Below are 26,561 nucleotides of genomic sequence, written 5' to 3'. Positions count from 1 at the left end.
AGATCAAGACGGAGTTAGAAAGACCAAGACCTTTTCTTTTGCTTCTCCAGTTCCTAATGCATCAAACACCCCGTGCAGAAACTTCCAGTAAAAATCTGCTTTAATCATCAGGTCGGCCTTGAAAAAAAAAAAAAAAGATGCAGTCTCTGGACTTCTCTGCTCTCGCTCCTACATAAGCTTTTAGTTTAAAATGTTGGCATCACTTTACACTTTAGAATTACATTTTCATAATGTCGGCGTTGTGTTTTTTTTGCTTTCTTGTGCAGAAGAGCCAGCCAGTAAAATCGAAGTGCAGTGACTCACATCTACAGTATGTGTGTGTGTATGTGCACTACTACACACACTTTTATACAGTTTGTGTCTGTTTGCACGCATGTGTGTGCTTCTGTCTGTATAACTGTATGTTGCGTACTTGATGGTTCCAGTGTAGCAGGAAGCCTCTGGCTTTACTGGCAAAGTCCCCTTTCTTTTCTTTTGGCCACTATAGACACACACACACACACACACACACACACACACACACACACACACACACACACACACACACACACACACACACACACACACACACACACACACACACACACACACACAGGTCTATTCAGGCTTTACGTGGAGGCCCCTAGAACACTTTGTTGACACGCTCTGTGCTATGTAGTGCTAAACGCAGACTCAGTGTAATGCTCAATAGACAGGGATTCAGCTATATAACACAGTTGGAGCTAGCAGCGCGTCACACACACGCAGAGACAGACCCGAATGGAGGCCGCTGTTAATCAGTAGACACACACTGTCGCAGGAATGCTGGGCTCCTTGGACGTGCTCTATAGCGTCCTCATCCACAAGGTAACAGAAATGGTGTATAAAACAAAGACACACATTTACAACAGGATTTTATGGATTTTTCTCTTGCATTATTTAAAGAAATAGAACAAATGGGGTATATTTTATTTACTATGGTTTCTTACAATCATAAAAAGAAAATGTTAGGTTGTCCTTTAGCCTAACCTTCTGTAACTGTTATCATACACCTGTTGCTAAATGCAAAATATGCCAATAGTTTTAACATGTTAAATGAAGTGCAGTTACGTGTCTCTATGTTATGCTTAGGCATGTTTTCCTTCATGTCAACTCTGTCAATTACTGTAATATGCTTCCAAAGATAGGCATTTTGAAGTGGCTTTTCTTTATTCTGTTACTGTAATCATACTGCTGTTGATAACGGCAAAATATAACTCAAGTTTAAAAAAAATTAAGTACATGAAGGTACATTTATGTCAGATTGAGCTCAGGGTTATTCCCAATCTGCTAGCCTCTGTTCGGATTTTGTCTTTGTGTATTCATGTTGCCTTTGGTATTACATTGTACTGTGAAATATATGTGAATTGCAGTGGATAAAGTGTATAGAAGTTTCTTCTCTTTCAGTGCGAGTCAAGAGACTGTGAGTGGAGTGGAGTTACATATAGATATCCTGCTGCTACACTCTGATTAAATGCTGTGCTCAAAATGATGAACAGAATAAATAAAATAAAACAATCATCTACATTTTATGTTTTGTTTCTTCTTTACTTGTAGCTGATGGCGGTGTATGAGGAGCAGGAAGCCCAGCAAAGGGGTGTGGCTAACACAAGGTTAGCGCCGAGCCCTGACGTCTACCAATCAGAGCTCTCCGTCTTCCAGCCAATCGCAGGGGGAGAGATTGAAGTCAATTCCTCCGCCCTCAAGTCCAGTGAGTCATTTTTTATTTTTAATGTCTGTATGTCTATGTTGGTAGAGCCCCACTCTAATCTTGACATGCGGAATTTTCTTTTCTTTGCAGATAGTATAGTATTAGGAGTGAGGCTTTGTCATTTGGTAACTCTTTCCGTTCTTTCTTTTAAAGTATTAAACCTGATTTAGTACTATATGTTCTTTCCAAGGGTATTTGCAATAGAATGTTATTTTACAAAGTTGTAAAAGCAGGATATTTGTCACCCTTTGTACTCTCTGGTATATTAAACTGTATTTATCCAAGCCATAGAAATGTGCTGACATGTATTATACCTGCTCTTTAGAGAGCAATGAACTAACCATCATTATGTTCTGGCATTTGTCATTGTATCACACAATTTTGTCTGACATTATCTATTGATATAGAGATCAACACTCCATGAGTGTGTAGTATAAAAACAACACAAGTGTTCTTAATCCTCTCCTGACTTTTTCTTAAAACCATGCACCTGGAAAGTAGGTAAGGTTATGACAGAAATCCCAACTCTGTTTCTTGGACTTTGTAATATCAAGGTTACAGTAACTGACACATGGTCTAAATGCTTTTTCAAAGGAAAAAGATATCTTGAGGGAATCCCTGTTCCAACCTTTTAGGTATAATCAGTGCATGAAGAGGGCAATGTCAAAACTGATGTTAGACGAGAAACAGCTTCACTGGGACTGACTTTAGATGTGGAGGCTGACTAGGCCGTGTTGGTAAAAGGACAGAAGTGAAGTCTCAAAACACCATATTGGAGGAATGGATTCATGTTATAATCATTCAATTCAGAATGAAAGGAATATATAATAAAGTACAGGTTTGACCACTTATATAGTGGTGTATTAATCCTACACCTGGATTATAAATTAGCATTTTAGCACTTCAGGGCTCCTTTGATTTAAAGTCAACAGAAAAAACACCCCACTGTTGAACGTCTAAAGATTTTACGTGTCTTTGAAATAAACGGTTGCTAACAAATGAGACTACTAAACGTTATTTTGACGAACACAAGTCCACCTTTAGCTTAGAGGGGTCGACGTGAAGTCATGCGACCAATGATGTAGTTCACTCCTAGCATTACATTAGCTATTTACATCTGGCAATTGCATTTGTGCTTCAAGCCGGAGTAAGAGATTATTTGTTATAATATTCCAATGGCCAATAGAAAAATCAAACTGCTTTTAGTCAAGGGAGCCCTTGCGATGCAAACTCTAGCATCGGCCTACACAAATATCACTGCTCCACTCTACTGGGTACAAAATATTTTTTAAATATCCTTTGAGAGCTAAGAACCATGTTTTATTAGGAACGATGCTACCTTTGAATTACAGTGCAGATAAAAGGTCCGGATGTGATGGCCATGTTCTGCAGGACAGTGATTGAAAACAAGAGCTCAAATGTTGGCACCACTGTCCCTGAGATGCAGAATGAGATGGGGATGAAAGAGAATCAGATGAAGAGAGGACAGGAAGTGTATGTGTAACGTCAGGTGGCGGCAGAACCAACTGTGATGTCTGCGTCTGCTTACTGTTAACTATCTGAATGACCTTTCTCTACCTCTCTCTGGCTCCTCTTTCCCTCTTTTCCCTCATTTCTTTCTGTCTTATGTCAAGTCAAGTGCTTATGCAGTTGAGGTACTGTAGATGTTAGTGTGAGAGGGCTTAAAGCTGTCACAGTAACTTGTCCAAATGTAATTTTGCCTTAACATAACAAACCATGGCGGTGATGGATTACTTGTACCTACAGTTCTCCAAAACCCGCCGTGCGCTAATCACAGACTCCACTCCCTTTAGTTTTGAATGATAGACTCCATATATGCTTTGTTGCTCCATCCATCCAGATGACATTTAAACACAATCTGTCAAGGTTGTTTTCAAAATCTCATTAATATGGCAAATGAAGTGTGATAATGCTCATCCATCTCTTGTAGGTTGTATTCTATTAGCCAGTTTCATTCTTTTCCACGCTTTTGATGACATAGTAATTTCTTATTTAGCTTAAACGATGTTGAGCTCAAGGACTACCACGCTTATCAAAAACCATAGCTTAAGTAACATTTGCCCTTTACTCCTTGCATGAGATCTAATTTCACATACTTAAGATATGACAACAACAATTGTGTATCTTGTACAGATACTACTAGTTCTGACATAATTGACATTTCATCTTGTATGACCTTCCTGAGTGAAGCTGTATGATCCAGACACCGTTAAGACAGGAAGTTTAGTCTGTTTCACTATGGCCGCCTGTCAGCAGAGATTAGTTGTAATGTGTGACTGTCATGGCAGATTAGAGGTAAGGGAGATCTGGAGACTATCACTGTCAGAGTGGGAAGGTCAGACTGAGGCCTCGATCACCGTCTTTATGTTTTGCCTCCGACTCCAACCACTTGTTTCTCTTTCACTGTCTCTGCAAGTCTCTTTCTCTGTTTGCCTTACTAATTGTTTCTGCTTCTCACTGTCTTCCGCTCTCTGTCCCTTAACTTCTTTTTCTTTATTTGTGAACAACTAGTTCACACAAAACTTCAATAAAGGAAGACATCAATAACGAACAGAATCAGAAACGGAGTAGTATCTAACTATGATACATTGTCAGCAGCACAATGGATAGAGAAGAATGCTGTATTGTTTCATGTGGTACACTTTACACGACTTATGTAGCTGCTGTAATGGTTTTAGCTAGACATGTTACCATTAATAAAAGCAATGCATACATGATGCCTATTCTCAAATACTTGGGGTCGGGCTAAATGGAGATAATCAAATACTCTATCGATACTTGGCAATATTGCAAAACGAAAACATGTTTTTTGATAAATAATTATCAGTACTGTGTATATAATCGCTAATTAGGTAAAGAGAAATCATTCGAACAGCTTGAACAGTTGGGTAAGTTCAGAAAATGATTTCACTTACTGTAATGCAGCCTTTAAATTAAGAAAAAACACTTAAGACATATTAGAATCATAAATCTAAAACAATATTTGTATACGTTACTGATGCTTTTAAACATATAGTGATATATTGTCTATCTAATGCCCAACCCGACAAATAGTTTACATCAATTCAGATGTGGTCTAAAGTTCATTTAATGCTTTGTTAATTAAGCTGCTTGATTTAAACAAAGTCCGATATAGGCCTTTTTTTCACAAAATACATTTTGACATGTCAGAGTAGGAAAGGCACAGGTGTAAATAAGGACAATACATTGATCTGAATTTCATTTAGCTTCTTCAGTTTCAGGGTTCCTGATATTGTTCTTGCTGGCCTACTGCCACACTGTCATGGCTTACTGTGATAGGAATGGCATATAGTTCAGCTGGGAATAGTAGTATTACTGCAGTAAAATGGGGTATGGGGGATTACTAGGTCATCGAACTTCGATACAGGCAAATGGACAGAAAGATATCACTGTATGTCCCTTAATACAGTGCAACATTTTCGCCACTTCTGGTTTGGTGTCTTCTGTGGTGACATGTCTGCTTCAGGGAAGAACTGGGAAGGTGATATGTTGCAGCGAACCAATATGTCATAGCTTTGAAGTCAATTTGATCCAAAGGCTTCTTTATTTTTTGTCTTAACAATTTTTCTTATGAATTTATTGTTCTTTTATTTCCCTTCATTTCTATTATTTTTAACCCAGCCACACATATATATATATATATATATATATGTATATGTATATGTATATGTATATGTATATGTATATGTATATATATATATATATATATATATATATATGTATATGTATATATGTGTTCTTTGTATCTCCCTTATTATCCTCTCCTTTGTTAGTCCCTTCATTTACATATCCATTTCTCATTTTGACATCCCTTTGTCCTCTGTCCATTTATCCGTCTTTCATTGCCTTTCTTAGAAAAGATGAATTCATATGGGGTTTGATGTAATCCATACCCCCCAGCCAGTCTTAAGAGCACCTAGGGTCCATTTTGTGACAATCAATATACGACCCTACAAATATCATTTGGCATGTGTTCTGAGTAGTCCACTCATAGAGAGGTTCCCTCCACCCTCACCCTCACCCCCCCACCTTTCTCATTCAATTCCCAGTGGAACCATAGAGGCTGACATGACAATGGTCTTAATGTATATATGGATTTATGGACCCTATGAATGGGGATGGTAGATATGAGGATTGGCGGTGCAACACACGGATCATAAGCTATAAATGTTATTTATTTGGATAGCTTTCTGCGTTGTTGACTTTTCCCGCAATTTCACTATTTCTTCAAGCTCCAGCAGAAGCACAGGCATTAGTGTGGTGCGCCTCATCCGTCAGCTGTGGTTAAATGATGATTTTATGCAGTGTGCTGATGGGATGTGGAGAAGGAGACACTATCATATATTACTTACATGCACACGGAGATCTGCACATCGGACATCTATTTGACATTTATTGGCCATTTGGGCGCATGAACACCATTGTGCTCACTGAAGGGATATTAAAGAAAGGGTTCATCATACATTAACTTCTCACACATGTGCTCCTTACAGGCCTAATGAACACACACATCTCCACAAACAACATTCAAGAATGAGTTCTCTGATAACACTATGTAATCAACAGATATGGTCAGGGATACAGAAATGTCTCATGGGTAATGACATTGGATGATTAAAAGAAGCAGTAATGAAAACCCTTAGGCTTCATTTACATAATGAATATTTTAGCTTCATGCTTTCCATCTTCGTTGGACTTTGATCCTTTTCTAAATGTCCCCTGCCCACCAGTCATATCACACTATTAATTATGAAGAAAAAAAGATTGTCGACTTACAGTAGTTTCCATAGAGATGGTAATGTCTAATTATGGCACGTTTGACAAAGCACTTAGTTTATGTCTATCCAAATCAAAGGAAGCACAATATTTGTATAAGGCTAAATGTGTGTTAAAATACCACATTAAGTATTTTCGTGTTTCAGGGATATCTCGTAGCAAAACATCACACATAAGCAACTCCACACGTGTTTTACCTTCCATGCCCAGTTCCATTCTCATAGAGCGGAAACTGTAAAATGATGGTGAATGTTTTGACCGACCAAGAGCTGCAGCTGGTCACATCTAAGCATGTTGCAAATCTTATAAAATAAGACACAGATGAAGTTCTACATACTGTGGGCAGTTATAGACGTCTACCAATTGGAGGGTTAGAAGCTTTCCAGAATGACTCCTGTAGGCATTTTTACCGCTTAGAAGTGTACTCTATGTCAGTAGCGTTGGATAAAAGCACTAGCTAAATGACATGGAATGTAAAAAACCTGCAGCTGCCTCAATGAACCCCAATGCAAACTATTGTGCTACCATGCTCGAAGTCACATGCTCTATGAGCTGCAGTTTCCATGTTGTTAATAACATGTTATAAATATAATTTATTACACTAAATGTGGGCAGTTGCGTTTTTGTTTTTTTGAAACGCACTTTGGCTTGGACTGATGTCACTGGCACGCTGCACTGACAGAGTGGACATTTGTTTTGTCAACTGAGCAACATAAAAACATTCTTCTCTCCTCTCTCTTCCTACATCATCGTGCTTTGACACTCTTAAAAAGAAGCGCACACAAACTCTCTCTGAAGTGTGGCAGGACCGGCTCAGGGTTTGTATCTTGTCATCTGAAAGATTATTATTAGACATGAATTTAGCTGAACTGTGACTCCATCAAAAATAGCATTAGCAATTTTAAGGCAGTTGTGTGTGTTTGTTTGTGTGTGTGTTTATACACACACTGTGCAGGTATCAGCAAGACTTACTGTTGAGATTTTCTCAAGCCTTTAAAAAACAATATTTCTGCATTATTCTTTCTCTTTCCTTTCCATCATATCTCTTGTTCCATTAACAGTTTGACAGGAAGTAGTCACTCAGTGTCATATTGGAATGACAGAGATCCAGGTTTATCTGGTTTTTAACTGAGCACAGCTTGAACAAATATAGCAGATGTAACATGGATTAAAGCAGCTTTTCTTTTACAATTTCGGGTAGTAAATATTGTTGCAAGTCATACATTGAAGTTATTTTTCTGCAACAAAACTGCTGTTTAGTGAGTGGTTATTGGAAAGTCATTACATTCCTCCTGCAGATACCTCCTAAAAAGATAATAAACAAAGGAAGGAGAGAAAGGAGTGATTTACAGGCTGTACTGTACCACATCTGCTTTAAACATTTTCGCTAGTTGTCCACTGTAAACAGACACACTTTATAAACATACATCTCTGCTTCTGCTTAGAATCACTTTGAACCCAGCTGTGGAACTACTTTTGTAAGGCTGTGGTGACATTTGCAAAAGTATAGACGAGCAATGCTGTTCCTAATCTCAAATGTGCTTCCTTTTGTTGATCTGGATGTGTGTCATTTTTAGAGAAAAAACAACTGAAGAGTACACATTATGACTTTGCCATTGATCTTTAATGGTAGGCATCGATAGAAAAAACAAAACACTACATATATCAGATGTGTGTGTTTTTTTGTGTCTTCTACAGACACCCCCCTGTTGGTGAGAAGCAGCAGTGACTCAGCGCTCAGCCCCCAGCCGACAGACTCTGAACCCCCCTTCAGTGAGGACACCACCGGGATGGTAAGACCCCAAGGCCCTCAGACAAAAGACACACAGACACATGCACTTTGACACCTGGCATCGTTCCGACAAATAGTATTTTTGGTTTGGTACATTTTATTTTTCATTATGTGAAATATATACTGCTCAGTAAACCACCTGTTACAATTTTAAAAAGTTGCCTTTCAGTGCTTGTGCATACACATTTGGTTATCTGGGGTGCCTACCAGCGTACACACTGATTAGTTAGTTATTTTGTGTTAGTAAGTTAAAGTAATTTTTTTGTGGGATGTCCAGGTCAGTATGTCCCACATTGCTTGAGAACTATTTCTCGCAATAACAGCCATTCAATCCACACTTGCCTTTTACTGACAAATGTAAGAAAGGTTTTGTGTTTTTTGACATTAAATTAGGTAAAAACTGTTTTAGTTAAGACCAACATTTTAATGACTTTTGTCAATTATGCTCATGCAAAACAGATAAGCTTTTGTGTCATCTGTTGATATTTATTTTTGTACTACTTTTGTCCCACTATTAACAGAATCTCAGTTAACAATGACAATGACATTTTGCGGGTCCCTCATAAAAATGATTTTAAACGATTGCTGTGACCCATGTCTTATACCTCTTTTGGGTCAAAATGAGCACTCCGGCATAGTGAACAGAAGAATCTAATTGATACATTGCAATGACATTTACTGATTACATTCTTTTTCCCCACGAGCACTTTTGCTGAAACTCGAAAAACGTTCCTCTTTCCTTTGGTGTCAACAGGACACTATAACATGTGAGAAACATGTGTCTCAGTCATTTAAAGCACTGACAACATCATCTACTTAAAAATGATTTGGTTAACTTTAATGCGCCCCAGTAAATTGCTGTTTCATTCACATTATTAAGATAATACTTTTAAAGAGGTCTAAAAGACAACTGATTTGCGTGCAATTTATACCATTAAGTCCGATACGGTCGACTTTTCCATTGTGTCATAATAGCCGCGTTCACACCAAGTACTTTGCCGTACTTAGTGCCGGCACTTAGTGCCCCGGCACTTATTACCCCAGGGCACTTAGTACAGATCGCGTTCACACTGGAATAAGTTCCCTGAGGGAGGATTACGCAAATGAGCCGCTGACGTCACTTCGTCTTCTTCTGCTTTGGGTTTACTGGCAGGCCGCAAACAACTTCACGGCGTATACTGCCACCCGGAGTCCCCGGCCGGAAGTCCCCGGAGTTGGGGACTGGCTTAGAAGCTGCTGGGACTCCTAGCGAGTAAATCGCCAGGACGCCGACACCTCCTCATCTCCACCGCTCCCATGTTTTATTTTGTGTTGCCATAAGTTAGTCTCTATGCGTTTGTGCGCTGGGCGAATGCTAATGCTAATAATACTAATGCGAGGATAATAAAATGGCGGCTCTACAAAACATTTCAGAGTTGTACGGGGCGTGGTTTGCAATTCGCCCAGCCAATCAGAACTGGGGCACTTTTTTCCCCCAGGAAAGTACCATCTCTCAGCAGGCACTAAAAATGGGGGTAAAAGTTCCCGGCACTCAGTACTCTTTTTGGTGTGAACGCAACATAAGGGGTACTAACGGAACTAAACGCGAAAAGTATGGGGAAAAGTACTCCGGTGTGAACGCGGCTAATAGGTGCATAAGGTTTTGCAAGATATTGATTTAGTTTGATGAATCATAATGGACACTGAGCTTTCTCTTTGCTTTTGTAATCTAATAGGCAGAGCACTATGAAACTGCTAAGCTCATTAATACTCCCCGGGGGATAAACACTTTGATTTTAATGACCCCGTGGCCTTTCCTCTAGTAGGTCTCCCAAGATGCTCCTGATGATAATGTTAAGAGCTTACCACATTGTCGATATCATCTTTTTATACGTAATACTTCACAACCTAACCATGTATTTCCCATTGGAATGACCACATTTATCCAGAAAAATTGATACAAATCCTTGAGACGCTTATTAAAGTCGCCTTTCAATTTAAGACCAACCTTGGCAACCATAATGTTATACATGTCTGTCATTTAATTTTGTCAGGCCTTATTCTTTATCTAGCAAATCCTCACATACATACTGAACACATATTGCACAGGTCATATTGCACGGATAAGCATTCAGAATAATTGATATAGGACAGTAATTCAATTCGCCACCTAAAAGAATATCTCAACTAGCCAGTTAAATATGCAATTAGCTGTCCATACTGGCGTTGATTAAGTAAGAAGTCACTTTCCCCCCGTTTTTACCACAAGTGTAACCCTGACCTACGGCAGCAGTGTGTTTCTGTGTGTTTCTGTGTGTAGTGAGTATGTGTGTTTAAAGGTCGGGGGGGAGTAGATCCTGCAGTGTCTTCATGTTCTTTCTAATCCAGACACGCTTTGTCACATCAAACTCTTCTAACAAAGACGGATGACTCTCTCCAGTTCTTTCCCTTCTCTTTTCATCTTTACTCTCCCTTTCTCAAAAGGGCAGAGGGCAAGTGCTTGCTCCTTTTCCCTTTTCTCATGTGCTCCCCCCCTCTCTCTTTCTCCTTCCTTACCTCTGCTGATCTCACTTTTTCATGTCTCCTTTATTAACATTTTCAACTTGGTCTTACATTTTTCACTTTTAATCATCGAATACAAAATTAGACACTTTTGTACTAAAACCTACCTTTTCTATGGCTAATCATGTCATGCTTTTATCTCCTTCTCTACAGACTAGAAATGTTGTAAATGTTTCTTAATTTACTGCCCCATTCTCTTCTTTTTGCTTCTACTCCTTCCATCAAAATAATTCAATCAACTGTCCTCGTCCATTCTCTCCAGCCTCCACATCTGCTTTTTAACTTTGACCTTAAGGCTCGATGCTTAACCCTTGATCCACTTTGTCCATTCGTCTTTCCACAGAAGATAATCAATCTTTTGTTCCCCTACATCTTCTATTTCCTCTTTTTATGTGGAACCAATGGCCTCACTTCTTTCTCTTGCGTTAACACCCCTTTAGACCATACCAGATAGGTAAAAAGTCAAACCAAGAACTTCTTTTATTCTCTTCCTTTCTTTTACACACATGCACTCCATTTCATACATTTAGTCACACTTCAGAGCCATTTCATTACGTCAACACATATAATAATACAGCATGACGGTTGCTTAGAGATGAAGCTTTGAGCACTTGTTATGATAGTGCTACAGTTCCATATTCCCTAAAGGTGGTTGGACACAGCTAATCCCTGATGTTCAATGGTTAAAACATACTCCATGCCTGATTAGACTCTGGAGTGGTGAGCCCTCCACCCTTGAGATTATTCACTGGACAAACAACCTTTTTTTTTTTATCCCTTCTTTTCCCCGTAGAACAACCTGTTTGCAAGTTCCAGATCTTTTGGGGAATGTGATTGGTCCTCAGAGGTGTCCAGTCTCCCTGCTTTACCTCACTGAGGCTAAAGAAGTAGTGATAATAGAAGATAATGCTGTTGTTGAGGTCCACTGGGTACTAATAGCACTTCATAATAACAACACTATTTACCTAACATGACTATGCTTAAGACTAAAAACCTATGATGATCCAACAGAAAAAGACCTGTGCTGTTGCTAACATTGGACACTTCCCTTAATACACTGTATGTCGTACACTGTGAATTCTTGCCCATTATGTGAATCTCAAACATGTGCTGTGCTCTGACAGGAAGACACACAATCTCCACTGTTAGCTAGCTGTGTTACCAAGTCACGCGGTAAGTCATTACAGACTGCTAAATTAACCCAATAAAAATAACACTGGCTTATAAGGGCTTATAAGGGCACCATTCAGGTATTTAAAGTGAACTATTGCCATATTTCGCATTGGAAATGAGCACATATAATTACAGAAGTACGCAAATTGAGGCACAGCATTGTCCTCTGTTCTGATATGCAACCTATAGCAACATGAAACGCTGTTAAGCAGCAATGAAACACTAATCTATTTACTTAAATGTACCCGCTGAAATGTAATCCAAAGCTCAGGAATGTAGATCATGTTGTTCTGAGCCCACATTCTGCTCCTTACATCTTAGCTCTGTTTTCACTGCACGCCATCACTCCTATGGCTGTCAATATGAAATATTGCGCAGTTTCAATTACATAGTAGGCTTGTCCAAACTGATTGTGCGTCTGTGTGCTTCATATGTTGGTGCTACTGCGTGAGAGAATGCATATACGTGACCCCTGTCTCCCTTTATTACAGTTCATTCTACCTCCTCAGGTTCCCCCACTTTCTCAGTTTACACTGAGAAAGTAGCGAAGACAAATTCAATGTAATTCCAGTGGAAGACTGGACTTGTTTGTGGCCTTTGCTGTTTTCGGCCTATTCGGATGTTGGTGCCTTGTGAAGAAATAGCTAAATGAACTCACGGATATTAATTTAAATTTAATTAAAAAAAATCTGACACAAAAGAGAGGCTTCAAGGCTGACAGCCAACCGATTCAGCTACAATTCAAGAAGAAAACACTTGCAGTTTTTTAAAAACTCATTTAAAAGCATGGTTAGTTAGGAATCAGCTCTATCAACGCTAAAACAATCTATTGCCGTTAGACGGTTGAAATGTGTCTGCCAGTAGATATTATGCAATACCATTTCCACTATCGTAGCTACATGTACATAGCTTACATTCGAGTTGTTCAGAACCCAGCTGTCTTTAGAGTGACTTATACCCCCCTAACAGTAAATGTTAACCTCGACCAATTCGATAAATGTAGGCATATTATCCAAAATATAGTCAACAGGAATCTATATATGGACGTCAATATTTTCCGACAAATGCAAAAATAAAAAAACATATTTAAATGGCAACAAAATACTAAAATAGACATGAATATGCGTTTATGGAAACATGGCTACTGTCAGTCTTCATTTTGTCTCCTTGACTGTCCTTTACTCTTCGACTCTCACTCACACCACACACTTTTCCCAAACAGCCCTCTTCAAATGGAGGTAATGGCTCTGGGTAATTGTTCAAATTGTCCCTTGGCCTTTCGGTGAGAGCGATGAGAGAAAGAAAGTACTCTTCTTGCAGTAATTCTCAGTCTTTCTTATCTCTCAGTCTCTTCTCCTTCTCTCTGTCCCCTCTCTTTATTTAATTTCAATCCAGTAAGATTTACTGGGGCAGTTTTTTGTTCTAAATGCCACACAAAAATAAGTATAGGGGGCCAAAGAATGACAACCTTTTTTTTCCGGCTTGCAACACTCTCTCTCTCTTAACTTAACTCTAAACTTTTGTTTCGGATTATTTATATATAAGATTGATCATTTGTATATAAAGCTTACATGTTTCAAAATGATAGCACAATCTCAATCTCTCTCTCTCTCTCTCTCTCTCTCTCTCTCTCTCTCTCTCTCTCTCTCTCTCTCTCTCTCTCTCTCTCTCTCTCTCTCTCTCTCTCTCTCTCTCTCTCTCTCTCTCTCTCTCTCACACACACACGGACACACATAGGTTATTTACAGCGTGTTAATCAGGCTGGGAGTATTTGTTCTTACCCAGAATACTCCTGGGGTTAATACGGCAGTACAGGACTTATTTATCATGCTACACCTAGTTTTTGTGCACTTGCGAGTAGTCGTCAGCATGTGTGTTGTTAGGCAACTTGACGGTATAAACCGGTTGATGGTAGAAATGTGTCTTGGCAAGATACTTCCATACAGTTACCGTAATTGGCATGTACATGTGCACATACAGTAGGCAGGGTTTTCTGTGTGAATGTGTCTGTTCTTCTAGGTCCCCACCTTCCTCTTTTCTTTTTGCTTTGCCTATGTTTGGAGAAGTTCATAACCCTAAATCTGACTGGTACTAAATAGTGAAGTAACAAAACAGGAACTCTATCCAATTCACACCAATACGTTCTGGCAGAAGTAAGTGCTGCTTATGAAATGGTCTTTATTATCATTTAAATAAAATAAAAATATATAAATCATCAACGGCAGAACATGTCCTAATGTCAGTGTCTAGTTCGTTCTTAATCAGATAAACTGTAAACACGTTAGTGTAAATAGGTTATTGTTCTATACAAATGAACTAAACTTGTTTAATAGAAAAATAATGGTACTTTCCAAATATTTCTTGGTTTACTGTTCAGACCTCTGGCCCTATGATATGGTATTCATCAAAACGCAGACTCACTTTAGTATTTAAGATGAATTATCTTAGGTTTATCACTTACACACACACACACGCACACGCACACACACACGCACACGCGCACAATATGCACAACAATCGCATAAGCAGCAACTTTCAAGCATGAATTTCTAATAATTTATCATACTCACTCTGTAAGCGTTTTCAGTGAACACTTAGCCTGATTGGTTATTCAGTAATTAGTAATATCACTAATAGTTCACTCTTTTTTTTATCCGCTTTTAGCAATTATTAGATTGGACCGAGGAGACTCATTCATTATAAGCATAGTTATTCAAGGTAGGATTATCCATCATTGAGTTAAAATGGAAATTGAGCTTCTCTACCCTCCAGTTTTTTGGAGGGCCGCTAATGCTCACAAGTATCGATTGAGCTGTCCAAGGTCGGTAGACTAATGTATTAATTTTTATCCCTGCAGTTGTCCTTGATGTATTTCGAATACATCTTTGTCATTTAATGAGTACATTTTTTGTTTTTCAAATGGAGAATCTGGTCCATCAATCATTAACTCAAATGAGCTTCACGTGAATAAATAGTATTTCTTTATTGGGATGTATTTGGTACATTTTAATTAAGTATAATTATATTAAAGGAAAGCAATGATTGGCTGACTGTGCAAATCAACCTTGGAACATATTCATATTGGCATGTTTTATCAAATTTTTTGCAAAGGCTTTCAATAATGTGCATTATTTAATAACCTAAATATTATCCATTTAAATGAATTAGAAATATTAAGTAATTGAGCTAATTAACTGAAAGTATGGTATTGGCTGGATACATATAAATGGTTGACTAGTAAGATATTTATACTTTTATTTAAATAAATAAGAAACTTTGAGAAAGACTACAGATTTTATGCTTTTTCATACAGAAAGATATAACGTAAAAGCCACTTGTACACATTTATAAAAAATATACTTTTAGCTGCCTTTTTGGTGCATGTAAATGGTGACTAGTAAGATGTTCATAAACTAATTTAATGTAATTTAAAAAATAAACTTTGAGAAAGTCTTCAGATTTTAAGCTTTTTCGTTCAAATAGATAACATACAAGCCACTTATATACATTTTCACACAATATCTTAAGGTTAACATGAATAATGAGACACATTTATTTCTTGGATTCATTTACTGGTTTTGAATTACCCTTTGATAAGGAACATAGGGTCCTGGCCTTTTTTTAATTAACACGTTGGTCTTCCAAAGAAACAGACTTTTTCTACGTGCAGTTATTAAATGAGACATGCAATTAAGCACCAAAGACCTTCCAATTAATGTATGAGTAGCTGTTGTTATGACAAAGAGGTTAGGATAATTAATGTTACCTGTCATCCCGTTAGTAATTAAGCTCACATGACAGCATCTGCAGCTAGGCCAGACTAATTGATTTCCAAGCCACCAAACCCCAAACATATGGTTACAGTATCTGCAGTCTGTCGTTCCCCGCCGAGTCTCATCTCACCTTTATCCCTCTCTTCTCATCATTCTCTGATTCCTTTTTCAAATCTTCATCCGTTTGTCGACCCAGCCTGAGTCTCTTCAGCTCTCTGACTTTTTCTCTCTTCATTACTCAACCGTCTGTCTCTCAGCTCTCCCTTTCCCTCCCCTCTCTGCTTCCCTGACAGGTGGTGTAGGTCATGGAGACAGTAGAGGGAGAGATCAAAGGTGAAGGGTCATGTTAAGAGTCCATTAGTGCCTATTGCTAACATTGAGCCTTATTGACCTGCATGTGTTTGTCTGCATATGCTCACACGCCTGAACTTAGATATCCACGGGCACATACTGTATGCAGACATATTTGCAGATTACAACTGCATTATAATCAGTACATTGATTTCTTTGTCCCAAGGCATGCTTGAGGCACTTTCATAGGGATTTACATTCAATTAAAATGTAGTAATAAAATATATATAAATTTAGCCTTAAATGCGATCAGAATCAGACCAATCACAGTTATGAAATATTTTATCTTTATGGAACATCTTATATATATATTTAAAAAAAAAAAGCACATATTCTTTTCAACTAAGCAAAGGGTATACTTTACTTACAATTTATGTAAACCTAAATGTGTGTATACGTGTATATTATTATTGGTATAATCCTGGCATGTCTTTTTGGTTATAGTAAAATATTATGTTTGTTAATAACTGTAGAAGCTGTAGTTTTTGTAGGTACAATTGTAGTTTAACTAACTGGAAAACATCACGCAATTCCTATTTCTCTCATATGGATAGTGAAGACCACTTTTGCTTTTTAAATTGTACAAATATTTTGTGCCTCTACTTTGACATGGGAGAGGAACTCCCTCTGCGGGCAAATTGTTGCCTTTGCAGACCATTTACATGCAATAAAAAGCTATACTTCAGGAAAGGCAAAAACTGAGAAAAGCTTAAAATAAAATGCTAGTAGAAATGCAGCTGGCCTAGGGTGACATAAGGACTTAGGGTCCCTGTAGACCAAATCTAATCAATACCTCCCCTATACAATCTTTAGGGTTGTATGCTAAATGTCCAGCAGTTTTGAACAAAGGTGTGATTTCTCTAAGAGTCCACATGTATTCATGATACAGTGGTAACTCCATGTACTCTCAAACATATGTAGTAATGACAGTCATTCACATAATAGTGTCTACGCACAGAGACTGTCACATGTTGAGCGTCAGACGATTCATCATCCTTATACTGTTGGGCATGTAACCCGTCCCTGTGGAGCTCACCTCTCCGTGTCACATACAACACACACACTTCATGTCATCGTATTAAGTAATTATTACAGCTCCCTTGGCTCACATTTACACTCTTCTTCCTCACACCTCTCACTCTTTCTCCCGGTTGCCATGCCCATTGACAGTGTTATTTATTACTGCTTGGCAACACTGTCTTCTTGCCCACATATATTAATTGCTATTTGTACATCATCCATCCATCAACGTAGCGACTCCTTCACTCGTCAATTCATTCATTTCCTTTATGTGTCTGTCAAATTGCGAAGGCTTACTTGTTAATCTCAGGCTTTCATATTGCGTGTAGTGCATTTAAAGCAAACATCCAAAACACGGGGAGTTTGTTAATGCCTCCACTTAGTCATTCCTTCAAGCTCTTTGTTTATTTAAAAAGCTGTATTAGATAATTCATCCACATGTTTTGGAATTCATGTTATCCCCCTTTTTTATATTTCTGTCTTTTGTCCAGCCATGAAGTCTTCCACTTCCCGACGGATTGAATGTGCTGTTGGAGCTTGTTCTGCTCTTTTGTTGCTGTCTCTTACTCAATCTCAAAAATGTGATTGTGTGTTTTCTCTACAGGCGGCAAGTCCAGCTGTGGAAAAACCAGCAGGGGTAGACCGACCCCCCAGCAAACACACCTCCAACGACAGGTCAGTGCGTTTGTAACTCTTATGCTGTAGTCCACATACTGTCTTTATGTTATGTCATTTTTGGTATAGCTATGCGCAGTTGTCTACATTCCTGTTTGTTGATGTTCATGTGTGTGTTTGTGTCCTACTTTCCCTTCATTAAAGCTGTATCCTAATCCAGATCAAGGCCCTTACAGTTCTAGTTTGTAAAGAAGCCTCATCATTAGCCCACTACAAAAGACTGCGAAAAAACGGGGTCAGGGTCACACACACATTCACTCGCTCACAAACATGTAGAGACCGCCATACACACATGGCCGTTAGAAATGAACAGCTACAAACACACTTGCAACTGTTTTTTTTTCTTCAGGCAGACACAAGTGAGCACAGAACATGCATACACTAATGAGGGCTGCCTAATGAAGGTGTGTGTGTGTGTGTGTGTGTGTGTGTGTGTGTGTGTGTGTGTGTGTGTGTGTGTGTGTGTGTGTGTGTGTGTGTGTGTGTGTGTGTGTGTGTGTGTGTGTGTGTGTGTGTGTGTGTGTGTGTGTGTGTGTGTGTGTGTGTGTGTGTGTGTGTGTGTGTGTGTGTGTGTGTGTGTGTGTGTGTGTGTGTGTGTGTGTGTGTGTGTGTGTGTGTGTGTGTGTGTGTGTGTGTGTTTTACAGTGAGGACAGATAGTTACCATGCCTGTTACAAACTTGTTTTTCTCAGGTTTAATGTACAGTGCCTAGTACAAATCCATTATAACTTTCTTCCCATTTTAGCGTGTTCCTAGCTAACCTGAAACAATCATCTCCACATTTTTGTTCAGCGTCTACATTTTCCTGCTGTAATTAGCAGCAGATCTCATGGCGCGTAACACCCTTACATTTGATCCTTTTCATGGGTAATGTTTTGAATGAGTCAGTCTTTGCTTCAGAATAATGTGATGACAGTGAGGTGTATTTTCTTAACTACATAAAGACTACTTTATTTATCCACTCTTGTAATTTGATATCTTTTACACACATGTTGAAAAAGTAAACTCATCCAAAATGTTTACCACAATCACCCTCACATTTGTTAATACCTAACTTAATTATGGAAGTCTAACCTGGAAGTAACATTGTGATTTGTTCCTTCTAATGCATCTTATCAAATATATTTAAACCAATAAATGGTTAATAATGGAGAATATAGATAAAATTCAGCTTTTTCGAGCAACATTTTCAAGTTATCAAATGTTACAGGTAGTATGGACTTTGTTGTGGTCTCTATCGATGTCCTAGATGTCGGAAACTCATGATGATTATGATGTGACCCCGAAAGCATCATGTCCCAGCCACCCATAGTTTTCCATCTGTGACCATGGCTCAAGCAGAAAAAACGAAATGTAATTAAATGTTTTCTCATTTGCTTGATTTACCCCTGTCTTTTACAGAGAATAACAAGTTATCATTTCATAAACATACAAAACCCATGCGTCCACTCAACCTAACCAAGGCCAATCTTTGCAAAAGCATGACCAATAGAAAACCTAGGCAGAACACGTTGTAAAGAGAAAATGGCCGTTACGTCATTGATCAATGTGCTGCTCTGTCTGGCTCCATTGACCTCTGTTAATGGACAGTGTATTACTCATAGACTGTATAAAAGAAGGGGACATTGTCCCTGTGATGTCGCCCATTGGTTGTGTGGATGACCGTTTTAAAGCCTTGAGTTTGAGGCATTTTTCTTTCGCCGTACTTAATGTTTGGAGCCCATACAAATGCTTAGTTATCAATTAATGCTAGTTCTAGTAAGCTTGGTTAGCAAGATATTTCAGTATTCTACATTTACTGTTATATTAATGAGGTATTAATTGGTCATTTTGGCTGGAATAAAAAAAGCTTTTAACTAAATGTATTTACCAGATAAAATGAACAGCCAAATCGTTGCATGTAGTACATCTGTGTGATAGTGTCGCTCCCTAGTGACCTGTGAATCACAAGGTAGCCCCACCCCTTAAAGCAAACCCTGCTTTTGTGTCTATTTTACTCTAAATGGAAAGATAATTAACTAAATGAACATCATGCAAAAAAGACTTGAATTGAGACCATAAACTTGTAAGGAAGTGAGAAATAGGGTATTTTTCTTATAGACCTTTATACAATCAGACTTATAAGAGAGCTAAAGCATTTGATGTCAGCCAAACAATGTTTGATCTTCTCAATAGGAACCAGCTGCATCCACAGAACAAAGACAAACTTGTGTTCATAAACAGACACACACACACACACACACACACACACACACACACACACACACACACACACACACACACACACACACACACACACACACACACATGCTCATTCCTTCTGTTGAGTTATGTATGTTATGTATGATGAGAAAACAAGTTCTTAGTAAAATAACTTAATGTGAACGACTGGATTGAATTGAATAGGAGAATATTGGTAGTATTTAATTTTTATTTGGCCTTATGGTACTATAGAGTCCAATGAAGTGGATATATAGGTAATTATTTAAGACGAACACATTTGTTTCATATTCTCATGAACTTATTTTTTTACACATCATCTCATGTACACACACTCACATAGAAACCATCTCAGCTGTGAGTAATGTAATGGTTTCTGTGGTCGCCGGGGAAACGATCCTTGAAATTGCCAAAAAGTCCAAAATGAGTAGAGGAGTGCTGCCATAAATATTGGAACAGCAAAGCGTAAGTTAAATGAATAAACGTGTGTGTGTGTGTGTGGCTCTATATGACTTTCTGCTGGTGTGTATGTCTCCTACTCACATTATTGTCCTCCTTGTGTATGCATGTGCATGTGTGCGCCTTTGTGTGAAGCTACACCTATAAAAACAGTAATGGCTCGTCATAATTTTAACCACACAGCACGGTCACCGCAAAACTCATTACCTTTGAATCAAAATGTGCTTTTTATACCGGGAAACAGATTTACTGTAAATTGGTTTATTGAAATAGCATTGCCATCATACTGTATTTCTTTGTGGAATAAGGTACTGTGTAATAGAAGCTCGGAGGTGAAAAGGTAAATAGGTTTCATTGGATGCACTAGACAAACAGGATGTGAAAGAGTATATTTATATGTTATTATAACACTTCTATTTATCAGAGGAACATACGATACTCTCTACACTCACTTTTTACAAAGGGCCATAAACTCAGTATACCTACACTTCACTTTGATGGGGCCTGAGCTACCCTTCAACATGCTTGAAGGTGGCAATAATTGGCACAGACGTCAGGACTGGCTCAAACTGCAGTGACATTTTTCGAAAGTTGCCAGCGGACTCTCTGGCGCCCCCTATTGAGTGGTAGGACTGTGGTCGCATACAGTTATTCCAATGTTTTCAGAAATTCGGTTTGCACATTGCCCTATTTATTGTGGACATAACAAAATAGACTTTCATTAGCCCCACTCTCCCTGGAAGTCTCCAATTTTGAATAATGCATTTGTCCGAAGTTGAATTTTCATGTGGAATAACCCTTTGACAAATTTGACGATAAATTGCAAAGGAATATTCAATAGCTCAAATGATAGGGTTATACTGTAGGTCAAGGCTGAAGACCAGATTTTTGACGATTTACATATGTCCAACATTCCAAACTTTTTGGATATAAGTGCTCTGATATTCACAAGATGTTGTACCCACATTGCTCTTATTGTTGTGAACATATTTCAGATTGGCTTTTATTAGCCGCGCCCTTCCCGGAAGTCTCCCATTTTGAATATTGCGTTTTATGTTTATCGGAAAAAAATGTCCATTTTGACGCTAAAATTCAAATAAAGAGTGGATAGCTCAAATTATATCAAACAATGAGGTCTTCAGTCGAAGGAAAATACACAGTTTTTGACGATTTACATCAGTTAAAACTATCCAAACCACTTGCTTACAACTACTCCGATATGTACAAAATTAAGGGTCAGGGCCCGTTCAGCGATTCATGCAGCTTTAATTATTTATTTTAATAAGCTCACTCATTCATCAACAACTACCATTAAGAGTTTTTAAATACATGTTATGATGTGTTTATGTACTTGCATACATTAACCTTTAGCAGTATTGTACGTTTTTTCCTTTTTTCACATCCCTCTCTCCCCACTTCTGTGCACTTTGAAGACCAGCCAAGAGAGAAAGGAAGGGGAGATGAGGGTTGAGAGGGTGAGAGGAAGAGAGTGGTTTGGTAATGCACATCCTCCCTTTTTGTTATTTCTCCTCTGTGTTTCTGTCTTTCATAGCGAGGATCAGTGAAGTGGCAGGTGGATGAAGAGAACACCTGCTCTCTTCATCTCTCTGCCTCTCTTTCTGTTTGGCTCTTTTTCTCCGTCTCTTGTTCTCTCATCGCACACCGTCTCTTTTTTTCTCAAGTCTCACCCATTTTATCTCTCTCCCTTTTCTCACCCCCACTTCAATTTTTTTGCAGCGAGGCAGCCTGTCAAACATCGCGCAAAAAAATTCAAAACGCAAATGGATCTGAAGTGCGTGCGTGTGTGTGTGTGTTGTAGTGGGAGTGTTAGAGGTCAGAGGCACAGCAGCAGGAAGGGATAGAGGGAGGAGTGGATTTAATTTTTCCTCATATTAATGCTATACATTAGCTTGTCTAATTAATTCCGTGCCTTCTCCCTTTACTTCACTATTATTGCTTCCAGACGTACCTCCCTTTTTACCATCTTTTCTCTTTTTCTACTTTTCTTCTTTGGTCGTCTCTCTATCCGTCCCCTCTTTCTTCTTTCCTTTTCCTTTTAACAAAATATTACTTTATGTAAGCGTAGTGGTCCCGATCTAGAGAAGGGAATGTTCATCAGTGCGTTCACCACTTTAATCCTGAGACTGAAATCTATAACAAAATCTCTTGGATTAATTGACATGTTCGACCCCAAGAGGATGAAACCTAATGACTTAGCTGATCCTCTAACTTTTCATCTGGTGTCAACAGAATATCAACATTTTCAGTTGCCCAATCTAAAAATATATCAGCATGAACATGACGGGGTGGCATTCATTTTGGTAGTAATGTTCAAGGATACCATATACCATCAGGTCTGAAACACTTTTCTGAACACATTTTTTAAATAAGCTATTGTTTGAGGTTACGGTTAATTGGCAAATTGTAGCCTTGTAACATACTTTACTAAGATACTGACCTTCAGAAACATTCCCTGCTTAACATCAGCTTGTATTATAATCTTTGTGAGCATGCTAACATGCTAGCATTTGGCTCTTATTTTAGACTCTTGTGTTTTACTTAAATTGTATGCTACATACTCCATGGAATATGAACTATAGTAATCTTTATAGTTAGCAAGCAGTCAACATTCTTAAAGAGGACATATTATGCTCATTTTCAGGTTCATATCTGTCTGTTGTACTGTGACATGTCTCCTCGTACTGCCTGTGCTGCAGCACCTCTTTTCACCCTCTGTCTGAAACCCTCTGATTGGTTAGCTGGCCGGCTCTGTTGTGATTGGTAACCGCTTAGAGATGTGTCAGGAATGTCCGACCCCCCACATTCAATGTGTTGGAGCGCTAGCCAATATAAATGCAAGTGTTACATTGTGATGTCACTATGTTACACAAAGGAGTCCAATTGAGGTGTTTCAGGCAGGGGGAGTAGTGTGTGGGAGAGGGAGGGACATTTTACATGCACCAAGACCTACATAACAAATTACAGGAAAGGGATAACCCCCAAAACATAATAGGGACCCTTCAAGCCTTCACACAAACAGGACGTTATACAATATTTCCAGCATTGTACATCACTGAAACTGCCAATTAAAATGTTTTTTTACAGAAAATTATAAATCTACAAATACATATAATTTGCAGCTTTCAGCAGCTAGACATATCATGCATTATGATAGTTTTGAGTCACTTTTCAAGTGCTAACACTACTGTACATACTCAAGACATTATAATTAGTATATATTATGAAACTAGGAATACATTTTAGTCAGGCCTCCCTTTAGTTTTTCCTGCCACTGCATCTTTTTACCCAACCACTTTCCTCCAACATTCCTTTCACTCCTACACATTATCTCCGTCTGTCTTTGTTTCCTCCATCCTTGCTATTCTTCCCTCCCTTCCTCTCCACATCTTTTCCTTTTCTTTTCACTCTCCCTCTTCCATCCTTCCTCCCTCTGCCCTGGCCTTCCTCTCTCTAGCAGTCCCTTGTCTGGATTAACTCACATTTGCTGAGTGACTATGAGGCGGCATCAGGGAGACCTTGCTTTTGTACTTTGCATCTTTCCCCCTGTTGCCAACCATGAATCATCAACTAGCCTCTCTCTGGATTCTATCAGCATCTGCACTGCTATCAGTTCATGAGGGTTTAGGGATGGATGGATGGTCTAGAGAGGAGTGTAGAACTAAAGAGTACAAAACTAAGTTCAGACAAACTCACTCACAAAAAACACACACAGGGAGCAGGGAGAAGGTCAGGGGAGGATTAATGGCTGTGCTCTGATAGATAAACCAATCAAACAAACAAAGACTTCAACGCACACACACATTAAAAACACAGACAGAATGTAAAGCAGACACACTCGAATAACCCAAATGAGACATTGAGAGATTGAAAGAGAGGAAGAAGCCCATTGAGATCAATGGCACACAAAAAGAAGTTTTGAAAAACATTAGCTCACACGCAGAGACAGAGCAGTTGTTTTGACTTTGTCTGCTCTCCCCTGTCTAAGAGCTGGGTTCACAGACAGGGATTAAGGCCCCAACAAAAAAGTATTTATAGCACGCTGAAAGCTTCCATGGAAGTGATGTGCCAATCCAGGATAGAACTTTCAAAGTTTTCCTTTAGAAGACACACATTGTTATGCATTATACATCTAATCAGTCGGGTGTTCTTTTTTCATTAATGTACGCCTCGCTGCACATTGTCCTGTTTTTCACACAGCCACATTCAAAATAAACCAACTGCTTCACTCATAACATTGATTTAAAACTATTTTATTGACTTAACAATGATCATATTGCTTCCACTATGAAAGAAATACTCCGTTCTACAGCGTACTATCGGCTCGAACTGCGGCAACAATGGCGTAACTTTTAAATAACGGTAGCACTGATCAATATTTACTGTAACTGTCCAAGTGTGTTTACAGTTTCTCTTCCACTCACAAGTTCTTAAACAATGCAAGAGCCCATACCATGTTCCCATTAGTGTTTACTTCCTGTCTGCCTTCTTCTGTGGTTTTCTTTGACGTCCTGCACTCTGTCTTTTGACCCCTTTCCTTCTCTCCCTTGATCCTCCTTAGCGGTGTGTTATCAAGTATTAACCTCTGAAATGTCCAGATTGACCAATCAGAATCAAGTATTAAAAGTTAATAAATCAATTTAGCTCATTTTAAGGCTATTAAAAAGTATTACAAAGTATTAAACGGCATTTTCCAAGGTATTAAGAAGATCCACAGCAACAACAACATGAAACACCCTTTAATTTACTGCAACGACATGTCGGGAAACCCCCTCAAGGCGGCCCCATGCATAGTGCGCCGTAAAATGCTGCTTCTTATTTTAAATTTCGTTGCCTTGCTCCGTCTGGGGGGGGGGGGGAAGAAGAGTGTGTTGGGGCACCACTGATGGTGATGAAAGCTGGTCCGAGGGGCCCCCACAGACTCTAGAATCGCCACTGTCGATGGGGATCAAAGCTGTCCGGTCCCACATGCTAAGTAATAGCCAGAAAGCCGCTGCGTTTAAGTCCCGACTCTCCCGATGACCAATCCGTGCCTCCCCTGACTGCACGTCGCTGACACACACAGCTGCAGTGCAGACTCTCTGCACGGAGGAGCCGCGGAAGAGCAGCGGAGTCCGGGCGATGCTGCTCCTCCAAGGAAGAGACACACGTTCACTAAGCCGAACTATATCCGGTCACAGAGATCTGCTATTTTAAAGTAAAGTCAACACATATCGACCCTAAATATAGTCTATATTAAGAACGAGAAAAGTCTTAACATATATATCGTTTTTTGTAAACATATGACAAATGTGCGAGGGTGATGACGTCAGAACATCGTCCTATGTGCCGGGGCTGTTTATTGGTCAAATACTGGTTTCTAATGGTTTCTGAGGAGTTTTACTGGAATGAAAGAGCACAAAGTCTACAGAAGCAAAAAAGCAGCATACTGCATTAAACCTGACCTTGACAGAGAGGTTGAAGTTCATGTGGAAAGGAGGCTTCAGTAGTCTGTCTGTTTTATCTCTTGGGAACAATGCCTAAATCAAATACTACTTTCTAATGGTTTCTTTTTCTAATAAACCTTGCATTGGGTTGGTCTCACAATTCATTCTCTTGTGCTTTGTTCTATCTGAATTATGATAAGGAGTTATCATAAACTGTTTAGTTGTGCTATCTTACGATCAATACTGTATATAGTAAATGTGAGGTAAAGTGTGTCGCCAATGTAACCGGTTAGAACTCGAAGTGGCGATGAGGTCTTAAAATGTATGGAAAGGGTACTGGGTCTTGAAAAAGGTCTTAAAAGGTATTACATTTGACTTCAGGACTCCTGCATATACCCTGTTAAACTTTAACAGTCTTTATTTGTTTTAGTTTTAATTCAACATTCCTACTTCAACTTCTTATGTTTATATACATATTTGTATTCTTTGTTTATTTTTTATTTATTTAATTTTTAAATGAAGGTTTCTGCTTCTGACTTCAGATTCAAATTTTCAAAAAATGTATCC

General features: G+C 38.8%; 1 protein-coding gene across 4 annotated transcripts in view; it reads left to right on the top strand.

Moving 5' to 3' along the window:
• The window catches only part of pard3bb (par-3 family cell polarity regulator beta b), a 236,063-nt gene that overhangs the window by 43,974 nt on the left and 165,528 nt on the right, over positions 1 to 26,561 (top strand). For all 4 annotated transcript variants that reach the window (XM_034134298.1, XM_034134299.1, XM_034134297.1 and 1 more), the window contains exons 3-5: positions 1,576 to 1,729; positions 8,246 to 8,340; positions 17,802 to 17,872. In XM_034134298.1, coding sequence (XP_033990189.1) covers positions 1,576 to 1,729; positions 8,246 to 8,340; positions 17,802 to 17,872 — 320 coding nt within the window. The remainder of the gene's footprint in view (positions 1 to 1,575; positions 1,730 to 8,245; positions 8,341 to 17,801; positions 17,873 to 26,561) is intronic.

This window comes from Trematomus bernacchii, unplaced genomic scaffold (genome assembly GCF_902827165.1).
Source record: "Trematomus bernacchii unplaced genomic scaffold, fTreBer1.1, whole genome shotgun sequence".
NCBI classification, from domain to species: Eukaryota; Metazoa; Chordata; class Actinopteri; order Perciformes; family Nototheniidae; genus Trematomus; species Trematomus bernacchii.
Note: the sequence above shows the minus strand (reverse complement) of the source record. Positions and strands in the feature narration are given on the sequence as shown.